This window comes from Miscanthus floridulus, chromosome 11, assembly GCF_019320115.1.
Source record: "Miscanthus floridulus cultivar M001 chromosome 11, ASM1932011v1, whole genome shotgun sequence".
In the NCBI taxonomy this organism is placed as follows: Eukaryota; Viridiplantae; Streptophyta; class Magnoliopsida; order Poales; family Poaceae; genus Miscanthus; species Miscanthus floridulus.
Window position 1 is genome coordinate 93,898,646 of NC_089590.1, and position 11,261 is coordinate 93,909,906.

Sequence of the window (11,261 nt, forward strand, 5' to 3'; positions counted from 1 at the left end):
AACTTTATTGTATTATTAGTTTTATCCTAGAACTATCAAATAAACATTTTAGTCTTCAAACTTTGTACTTTGAGCTTAATTTCATCCATAAACTATTAAAGTCTAGAGACTAGACTGAAATGATATTTGATAATTGGCGTACTATTGTGCTGGGCCATTTGGACTGTTCGAAATGATTTCATTGTTCAAGAATGTGCAGCAAAACGTTCTCTTGGCAAAAAGTGTTCAGAAAGGAGTTGAATCTCATGTCCTTGTGGGCCAAGACCAAAGTTTCTCTTATTTTTTTATTTATTATTATGGATCCAAAACTGTTGTAATTTTCTTGATCTTTCTTATTTTCTTCCTCTCCTTTGTCTCTTAATTTGTTGTACTCAAGGTTTCTTGCTCTCCTTTAATAATATTCCTGTAGGGGCACCAGCCCCTCCAATTCCATAAAAAATGATCTTTCATAGTTTACGAATAAAATTGTGTGCCCAAATCACAAAGATTGAGAATTGAAATAAAATTTTGATAGTCCTGGAATGACATTGAATAAAAAATACAAAGTTTTAGGTCTGAACCGTCCATTTTGAAAGATCAGGGATGAAATTAAGCCTTGGACGATAGATGAGGGACCAAAATGACTATTTCGCTAATCTGTATCTATACCTAAAATTATAGTACAAAAATTTCTTTCATTATGTCGATTCATCACTCTCATCTTTCTTGGTCTATCATTATTCTTTCTCACCTTCACCAAAAACTTCGTTGGCGTCACGCACCACTCCTGTGGTGGCCTGCCCGCCCGAGCTCATGTGTCATGACTCGGCATGGGTGTGGACATGTGGCTTGCCTACCATCTTTTTAATCTTACAACAAGTACAAACATTGCCACCCATTTAAACCGAGACAATCTTTAATTAATTTTACATATCGGATAAATCCTTTATTACACATGATATTTATTGTGGGTTAATTTATTTCATTTAATTGAAATAAGGTTGAGCTAAGCCCAATTAAAATATAATAGTCTTTGGTTGCAGTGAGTTTCATCGGGTGCCCAATTACTAAACAGGGTATCCAATTTCAATTTGTTTTCACTTTTCACCATTATATTCTTTACGATTTTATCTTGAAAACAAGATCCCAATGTGATCATGTTTCCATGAAAAAAAATGACATACGGATCCTACACATCATACACAGCTATAGTATATTTTGCATGTATTAAAATTTTGGCTTGATCGATTGGACATACCCTGATTTGGCTAATGGCCAAACATGCCTTTTGAGCCTGCTCGTTTCAAATTGCTACAGTACATTATTAGTCCAAAGTTTTAGAGCTGCAGCCTGCAGGCTGCAGCGAGCACAGCATCGTACCCATACGGACGCCTCTCACTGTTCACTGCACTCAAGACTCGCAACAGCAAATTCAGGATTACTTATAAGAAAACAAATTGGCCACTGAATTCAAGGGCATTCTCGGGGTAAGATGTAAAATCCTCGGAGGCAAGAATGACACGAGATGACAGAAAGAATAGACATACAATAGTGTCATACTCAAAATAATCTGATCCCATCGTGGCCGTGAGCACAGTTCCAAACCAGAGGTCTCCAGCGAAGTTTACAAAAGGAAGTCAAACATCTCATTTTCTCAAGCGCATAAGAGAAACGCACGAGTTCACCAATGAAGCAAGAAACCATAAAGCCTCTCCAAGGCATCCCTGTTTCCACCGTATATGGATACTGTCGCAGGTGCAATCAGCCAGTCCTCTTGATGATGTGCACCCCGCTCTCTGTATCAACCACGTCACTTATCTCCCCCGCCTTCAGAGCAAACGCAGCCTTCTCAAAAGCCTTCTGCATCTTACCCCTCCCAAATGAACCTGCAACAATAGCCATAAACTTAAATCGTTATTGGTCGTGGATTTTCAAATGTTTAGAAGATAATATATGAATCTAAACAGCATTGGATGAGGGTGGTTTTTGCGTTACATCCATAATGAGGTCAGATTCCACATTTCATGCCTTCTAAATCTAATTCACAAGTTTCTTTCATGCCAAATTGCCAACAAATCTCTTGCACTAGAATTATTTAGCAAATAATAAAACATTTATCCACCATTTGACGAATCATGCCTAATAACGTTGCATTAGATTGGTGGAAACATACAGAATAATTGATTTCAGATTTTACCACCCTTACCATGCAATACATGCAAATCCTAGATCCTGGTCTCTCAACGAAGACAAGTATTAACACCAGACTACTAGCCTACTCACTGAGAATAGCAATAGGTTAACAATCAGAGGAAATTTAACAAAAGGCATAAAAAATGTTTTCGTCTACTTCCCTTTATTCTGCAGCATTCAGTAACCCACATCCATCGAGCCCTCTCCTGGTTATCCCTAACACCATTCTTTACCCTTTCAGATAACCTATACTTAGCACCTGCAGTTATCCACACCAGCGTACCCATGTCAAATCCCATGTCCAATGAGAAGGCATATACGACACATGATATCTTTTATAACAAGCTGTTCCATTTTCCAGCATCGCAGCGACACACCTAAATGCACCACCCAGACTAAAACAGGGCAACATTCATATGAAGCCATAAGTGATGCTTTTGTTCTCTTAGACAATACCTATCTGCAGTACACGTTTTGCAGAGCCGCATACAGGTGCATCACAGCATACCAGGAACAGAACTTGAAGGTGATGAACATTTATAGTTCATTCAGACATCAAATCTTTGTGATTTGTGCTTCACTCCTCACATGGAGCAAATGAGGCAACTAATGCTGTAATGGATTCCAAATTGGCAAACATGCTTCATCACCCTGGCTCCTTCTAGCAAATAGTACAATACTTGCCAAAAAAGCTCTCTCCAAAAATAAAAATACAGAAAGTTTTAGACAAGAAGCTTTTCAGTATTCTTCGTGATAAAGTTGGACAGAAATCAGAGGACTTCCAAAAATAAAAACCATGCACAGTACAGCAAATCTAAAGCCTCCAATCCACAAGTAGCCAATCAAGCCGGTGAGAAAGTTTAAGTGAAGCAGCATATATTTTGTCTTACTTGGCACAAATGATGGCATATTTTGTCTTACTTATCAGTTGTCACAAATGAGGGCACTACTTTACTTGTCACAAATGAGGGCACTACATTAACAGCAACTGTTTGAATAAGGAGTAGGATGTTTGTCGTCTGAAATTCTGAAATACAGTGCAACTGCAACACTTAACTTGCCATTATTGTGCACGATCAGACACCAAAGTGCTCCATATTCAAATAACCATCCTAACATACAAGGCAGCCACACCTACTGCATCTAGAATTCTAGATCAGACTGGAGGATTATCCACCAGACACAAATATTTCCTTGTCCTGTACTGGAGAAGCTCTATTTGTAAGTCTAATCAGGATCCAAAACAACAGGTCCTATCCACGCAACCAATCAACCGCTCACCAAAAAGCAAACCCTACAGAGAGGGTATATATACACATATACACCAACTAGTTGGCCAGTAGGATTTGGACAGTAGGATTTAGCACGGAGCACTGACCGAGGTCACCGCCGCGCTTGGCCGAGCTGCAGTCGGAGTTCTCGGCGGCGATGTCCTCGAACTTGCGGTCCCCGGAGACGATCTGGTCGCGGAGCGCGCGCGCGAGGTCGGCCGCGTCGTCGCGGGTCGTGGCGGAGATGGCGACGCCTTCGTGATCCCGCCACGAGGCCTTGCGGCGGGAGCCCTCGTGCTTGATCAGGATGTGGGAGGCGCGCACCTTCTCCTCGGCCGAGGACGACGGCGGCCGTCGGCCGTGGGGTTGGTGGTGGTGGGCCTGGTGGCGGTCGCGTGAGCCCGCGGAGGAGGAGGAGGGGTGCTCCGGGCGGCGGCGCTTGTCGGCGGGCGCCGGGGTGGGGCCATCGCCGCTGCTGGGCCGCTTGCGCGTGGCGTCGCCGACGCCGTCGGCGGCGGGGCTTTCCGACCCTATCTTGGCGGCCCGGGTTGCAAACAAAGCTTGGGTTGGTTGGTAGTTTTGGGCTGCAGAGGCTTGTGAATGGGCAGCTGGGCCTGGCAGCATGTGGAATGGTAGGTATATATGCAGCAGCGGCGGCGCTAGCCATGGGCGATCGGCCCGGATTGGACTAGGCCATTCAGACTTTGCGTGGGAGAAAAGAGAGAGAAGTGGAGTATGGTGCTACAGAAATCCTGGAGACACGTGGGTGCTTAATTTCGAAAGTAGTCCCTTCATTTTAAATTACGAATCATTCTAGCTTTTTAATACATGTTTTTTCTAGATATATCTGTATCCATAAATGGCGTGGTTAGCACCCGGACGTCCGGACGTCGGTGCCTGCTACTCCATTTCACGCGTGTCCATGTGCACGCTGGAACCTCCGTGCCTCCTCGTCCGGATATTCGCGCCCTCTCTGCTTCTGATGCCCGCATGCGCGCGGGGCCACGTGCCCCTGCCTCCATCCCCTCCGCTTTTCACACCCATGCATGGTGCCCCAGCAGCTGCATCAGGCGGCAGCAGCAGACGGATCTCGTTGCAACATGTATAATACCATATCTACTTTTGCAACATCCAGATGAAACACTTGCAATATACGTCCGAAACAGCTGAAACACACGCGACATACATCTGAAACACCTGCAGAACACCTTAAAACACTTGAAAAACACGTCTATAGCCATTGCAAAAAATATGCAACATCCAGATAAAAACACTTACAACATACGTATGAAACACCTGAAACATACTCCCGCAATATGCATGTATATACAACACCCAGATCTAATTTTGCAATATTCAAATGAAACACTTGAAACATACGTCTTAAACACCTAATACACTTGAAAATTTACGCTTGCAACATCCACATCAAACACACGAAACATAAGTCGGGAATGCCTGAAACACTTGGAAACACGACGTCGCCGGCAACCATGGCCTACCTAGTGGGGAACTGCGGTAGCCAGCAAGCTCGGGTCAAGGGACTGTTGACGTGCGAAATTGATCTCACAATCAACACACTTGATTTCTCGATCAAGATAGTAACCTGGCCGATCTTATCTTTTGTCAGGTCAAAAGACAGAACGCACGGCCTTCTTGCTGACTTCAAGAAGCGTGTTTTGCTCCCAGCGACCAGCAACGGATCAAACTCAAACGGGACCTAAGTGGCGTCTAGATCCCGCTTGATGGATGCGGCAACTAGGACTGGCCCTAGCGCCGCGATCTCTGAACTTGGCAGGCAAGAACGGAGATAGAAGAGGAAAAAACGGAAAAAAGGAAAAGGTACATAAGAACTGCGAAAATAGTAGATTGATTTTTGTTTGGCGATGTTGGCAAAAAATCCACCTCTACCGGCCTTAACCCTTCATATATATAGGGGGATCTGGACTTTGATCCTGCAATATGGCAACTGAGCTCTCTAAGCCGACAAATCATTTTGTCTCCGTGGCGCACGGCATGCATCAGGATCTGCTTGGCCTTTCTATTCGTTATCTTCCAGTGAACGTGCTTGGTCTTCCACATGCTATCTTCTAGCACCACATGCCTGACCAAATTTAGCTATCAACACATACCCCCCTGTTTTTTGGTAAAGCTTGCTTGCCAAAAAACATTTGTGTTCCATAGCATAACTCTAGATCAGCACAAACACACAGCAGCCTTCCAGGGAGCTAAATACGTTGCCAAACAATCATCGAGCATCTGTATGGATCTTACTTAGGGCGATGGCATAGGACATCAGCCATGTTTTGCTTAGGGCGATGATATGAGCATCGGCCATGTGTCTGCACTTTGCTTAGGGCGATGATATGAGCATCGGCCATATTGCTATTTCTTTCTCGGCTATGGCAATGAAACATAAATTTGGCTATATGTTTTTTCTTAGGGCGATGAAAACACCTGCCATAAAAATTTCTGAGGGCGATGAAAACATCGGCCATTCAACTATCTTCTTTAAGCATTTTGCCAAACACTTGGATAGTACTTTTTCAAGTACTTCCCATTAAGAGCTCTAGGTAATTTTTCCCCTTGCAGAGTTTGCACTAAATAAGAATTTCCAGGGACAACCTCTAGAACTTTGTAAGGACCCTCCCAACTTGGAGACCATTTTCCAAATCTATTATCCTTAGACCCAATAGGCAAAATCGTTTTCCAAACCAAGTCCCCAACTTGAAACGATTTTTCTTTTACCCTTTTGTTATAAGCTTTGGCTACTCTTATTTTATCTTTCTCAATTTCTCTCAAAGCTCTGAACCTTTCGTCCGTCACTTCATCTATTCTATCCATCATCAAATTATGATAATCGACGGCCGACAAATCATTTTGTCTGGCCAATCTGAGGGCGCCTAGATTTACCTCAACAGGTAAAACGGCCTCTTGCCCGTATACTAATTCATATGGTGTTACCTTTGTTGCACCATGTTGAGATATACGATGAGCCCATAATGCTTCAGATAGCACCTCATGCCACCTTTTTGGGTGTTCCTCTATTTTCTTTTTTATAACATCACATTATCGAGCTGAACTGCAGCAGCTGGCTTTACAACGATGGGTACAAAACTACCATTGGTTACACTAACAAAATCAAAACTAGTAAGATCTAGGCCTGAGAGACATTGAATGTCACCATGTTGCCAATTAGCTAAAGCATCGACCATAGCAATAAAAGCCGATGTATCCGCATGAACAATTTCCACATCATCATCAACCCATTGGATCAAAAACTGGTGCAAGGTAGAAGGAACACAACGATTTGCATGTATCCAGTCACGGCCCAATAAAACACTATAATTACCTTGCTTATCAGCGTCGAAGAAAGCTGTAGATATTGTTTTGCTTCCAACAGTAAGTTCCATGGAAATAACACCCATTGCCTCTGTAGGCTCTCCTCCAAAACCACTGAGTGTCAAGTTGGTCTTCACAAGATCGTCATCCTTTCGCCCCCAATTTCTTGAAAATTGAGTACAGCATAAAGTTTATAGCAGCTCCGCCATCAACTAGCATTCTAGATATTGGTCTCCCATTAATATGCCCTTTAATGTACAACGGTTTCAAGTGACGACTTGACTCATCAGGCTTCTCAAACGTAGCTTCTTTGGGACCAAGACACAACTGCGCTGCTTCACTTTCCTCCATAGCTCTAAATTCTGAAGGCAATGTAAATACCATGTTAATTTCCATGCTATCAGGAGAAGGTGAACCATTTTTAATACCGGGGACCCGTCATTAGACAACAGATCCTCCTCATCATCACTGAGTATCGGAGAAGATGTAGCAACTGATTTTGCCCTCCACTCTTTACGAACAAGAATCATAGGCCTTTCTTCATTAAACCATTCATCTCTCCACTTTTCAGCTTCGTCTTCCCTCAATTTGTTCATGCGCAGCCTCTGTAACCGGCGTTTTTGTGAATGGGAAAGATTCTTTGGGCACCAACGTGGCTGTGGCTGTGTCCCAGGTAATATAGGCTTATTCCCTTCAACTTTCTGTGCTTCTGAACTACTGCCCGGCATAGCTGAATTTGATGTTGTTGCTGTCCCAGACTTATCACAGTGAATAATGGAATCAGCTTTTGCCATAGCCGATTCACTGCTCATGGATGAAACTGTATCTCCTTTGCCATTTGCTACTGTAGTAGCATTATTATTCATGATCAGCTCTTGTGTTGCTGTTGTACCATGTCCTTCAGTATCAGGTTGGTTCTTAGTTGCAACTGAATTTGATTCTTCATTCAAATTGCCACTCTCTTTTACACGGTACACCTTCCGGACAGTCTGTCGCTGATCCCTGCCACTAGACCGATTTCTCTGTTCAAAACGGTCGTGTTTTGGATGTGACAGTCTATTAAATACTGGCCTCCTATGAGCTTCCCACCCAGGATGGAATTGTCCAAACGGCATCATCGGAGGAGGAGGCATCCATGGTCCACACCACCCCCATGGCGGACAAGGAGCAAAATCAACTGGTGGAGGTCCCCATGGCATAGGCATTGGTGGTGGGCCATTACATGGAAATGGTACTGCAGCTTGAAATCCTTTATGCCTATAATCTGGACCATTGAATTTTTGCCTTGGAGAAGATCTTGGTCGCTTAAAATTATTTGGCCGATTAAAACGTTTTTGACCGGCCCTGCCATTTTGATACTTGGCTAGAAGCTATCAAAAGTAACCTTCGGCTTCTCTACTTTGTTAAAAGCCCTGCTCTTCACCTCATTAACCTTCCAGCGATCAACTTCTGGACTTTTGGGTTTGATCATTTTTGGCCTAGAGCTCTGCGTACCCCCAGAACCTGACGCTTCTAATTTTTTGGTCACCTCTCTGTCATCTTGGGGAGGCATTAATCTATTCTCACCCACCACTATATTTTTTCCTTTTGCTGATTCGGCTTGAGATGGCCGAATTAAGACCTTCTTGTTCTCAAAACTAACCATGTTGGTGGGAAAAGGGTTATCATCTAGCTGCATCTTTTTCTCATCAAACTTCAATCGTCCTTCATTAATGGCCGATTGAACCTGTCGACGGAACACATTGCAGTCATTAGTGGCATGAGAATAAGAATCGTGATATTTACAATATGCACGCCTTTTCAATTCTTCTGGTGGTGGTATAACATGTTCGTTACTCAACTTAATTTGTTTATGTTGTAACAAATAATCAAATATTCTATCGCACTTAGAAACATCAAATGTGAATTTCATCTCTTCCTTCTTGTGTGAGATTGGCTTTAGAGCAGTGCAAACAAATGGCTTAGATTTAGAAGCCCAATCCCACTCAGCTACACACATATCTGCATTCTCATCATCTGATGATTGATAATCATATCCTACTATGTTCACACCAGAACGATCAGTTTTATTAGTTCTTTCAGACTTTTGAAAATTCTTGAACTCTTTAGCCCGGCTTTCTTGAGCCTGAGCCTTTTGTAGAACCTGGCTAATATCTACAAAATCCTGCCCTTCTAGTTTTTCTTTAAGGTGTGGGAGCAGACCCGCATAAGCTAAATCAGCAAGGTCCCTATCAGAAATTGCCAAATTAAAACACCGGTTTCGTGTATCTCTGAACCATCGAATATATTCAGCAACAGATTCATTATGTTTTTGTCTAACCGATGCCAAGTGTGACAATTTGAGTTCAGTATCTCCAGTATAAAAATATTCATGAAATTTTTGTTCTAACTGGGACCATGTGTAAATAGAATTGGGTGCGAGCGAAGTGAACCAAGAAAAGGCTGTGCCAGACAATGACAATGGAAATAACCTCAATTTATAAACATCTTCAGTACTAGCTTCACCACACTGTACGGTAAATTGAGCTATATATTCTAGTGTAGTTCGACTATCATCTCCTGTAAACTTGATAAAGTCAGGCAACTTAAACCCCTTAGGATACTGAACTGCATCATAATGATCAGGGTACGGTTTTCTATAAGTTCTTGCCTTCCCTCTCGGTTCCAACCCAAACGAATGTTTTAAAAGATTAGCCAATTTTTCCTCAAGATTATCACTAGTTCCTGCATGAGGCTCGGCCACCATAGGCCAATTTTGTGCAATTGGCTGTTGCTGCCTTAAAGAGTTGGGTGGTGGAATACTATGATTATGCGGGAGTGGTGCTTGGTTTGGCTGCACACATGGCAAATGTTTAAAAGAATTATTCAGATTACTAGCAGGCAATGAGCCACATGCGTTGCCAGAACCATGAGGTAGTGAGGGAGGCACATAATATGCTCCAGATGGGTATAAAGAAGTCGGAACGTTTACTGTCGTTCCATATACTCGGCTTTGATTATTAGTTATCAATGGAGCCGAGGAGTTCGCGCTAGCTGTAGGACCTGGCAGAGGAAACATTGCAGGTGTAAACCCTAAACCAGCAGCACCTTGTGGGACACTAATGATGGGACTACTGCTACTTTGCCTAGCATAAAAACCCGTCGGCATACCATACTGTGGTTCTCCTAGTTTGGGCATAGAGAATGCCGACGAAGCAGGAAACTGTGTTTCACTAAAATCAATAGAAGCTGAAACATCAGTGATTAGAGGCAGCTTATTTCTATTTTGTTCACTATGAGGTGCTAACTGCTGCGACACACCTCTAACCTTTGCCTCATCAAAGAATTGTTTCATCCTGTCTTCTAGGTTTTTCATAAAATTGCCACGTGTATTACAAAATTGGGCAGTTACTGATTGATCAACCATAAAAGACATCTCTTGTTTAAGATCACTTACAATCTCACTTGCCGACTCTACCTTTTGTGCTTCGGTGATGGCCGGCAGTTCAGGCTCCTTCAAGATGACACCACCCTGGCGAGTCTTCTGGAAACAGGAAAGCATGGCACCTTCAAATTCTTGTTTGCGCCGGCGCTGCTCATCTTCAAATTCTTGCAGACGCTGGTCATATTTCCGGCGATGCTCTTTCGACAACTCTTCCAGTGTGGGCTTGATGATGTTGCTGGAGTTGAGATCGGCCGCATCATTAGGCATGATGGCCGATCGACTCGAATCCCCAGCGGAGTCGCCAAATTGTGTTGACGTGCGAAATTGATCTCACAATCAACACACTTGATTTCTCGATCAAGATAGTAACCTGGCCGATCTTATCTTTTGTCAGGTCAAAAGACAGAACGTACGGCCTTCTTGCTGACTTCAAGAAGCGTGTTTTGCTCCCAGCGACCAGCAACGGATCAAACTCAAACGGGACCTAAGTGGCGTCTAGATCCCGCTTGATGGATGCGGCAACTAGGACTGGCCCTAGCGCCACGATCTCTGAACTTGGCAGGCAAGAACGGAGATAGAAGAGGAAAAAACGAAAAAAAGGAAAAGGTACATAAGAACTGCGAAAATAGTAGATTGATTTTTGTTTGGCGATGTTGGCAAAAAATCCACCTCTACCGGCCTTAACCCTTCATATATATAGGGGGATCAGGACTTTGATCCTGCAATATGGCAACTGAGCTCTCTAAGCCGACAAATCATTTTGTCTCCGTGGCACACGGCATGCATCAGGATCTGCTTGGCCTTTCTATTCGTTATCTTCCAGTGAACGTGCTTGGTCTTCCACATGCTATCTTCTAGCACCACATGCCTGACCCAATTTAGCTATCAACAGGGACGTCGGCCCAGCATACCCCTTGGCTACAGGACGTCAGCTCGTCGCTGCTCCTGCGATTCCCCGTGCCTACTTGTTGCCCAGGCTCGCGCGCGTCGGTGCGGCTTCTCCAGCGCTGCTGCTTTGCCGCAGTCATCCAGCGTCGTCCGCCCACGGGAGA

The 11,261-nt window shown here is 43.7% G+C and overlaps 1 protein-coding gene and 1 pseudogene across 1 annotated transcript; both read right to left on the reverse strand.

Annotated features, from left to right (window-relative positions):
• Window positions 1-1,517: 1,517 nt before the first annotated feature.
• LOC136492476 (peptidyl-prolyl cis-trans isomerase Pin1-like) lies at window positions 1,518-4,067 on the reverse strand. The gene is made up of 2 exons (XM_066488481.1): window positions 3,551-4,067; window positions 1,518-1,865 (listed from the first exon to the last, which is right to left on the reverse strand). Exons 1-2 carry the CDS (start codon window positions 4,065-4,067, stop codon window positions 1,741-1,743), a joined length of 642 nt encoding a protein of 213 aa, XP_066344578.1. The 3' UTR covers window positions 1,518-1,740.
• Window positions 4,068-6,499: 2,432 nt separating this feature from the next.
• LOC136492477 (uncharacterized) lies at window positions 6,500-10,279 on the reverse strand (annotated as a pseudogene).
• Between the last annotated feature and the right edge of the window lie 982 nt (window positions 10,280-11,261).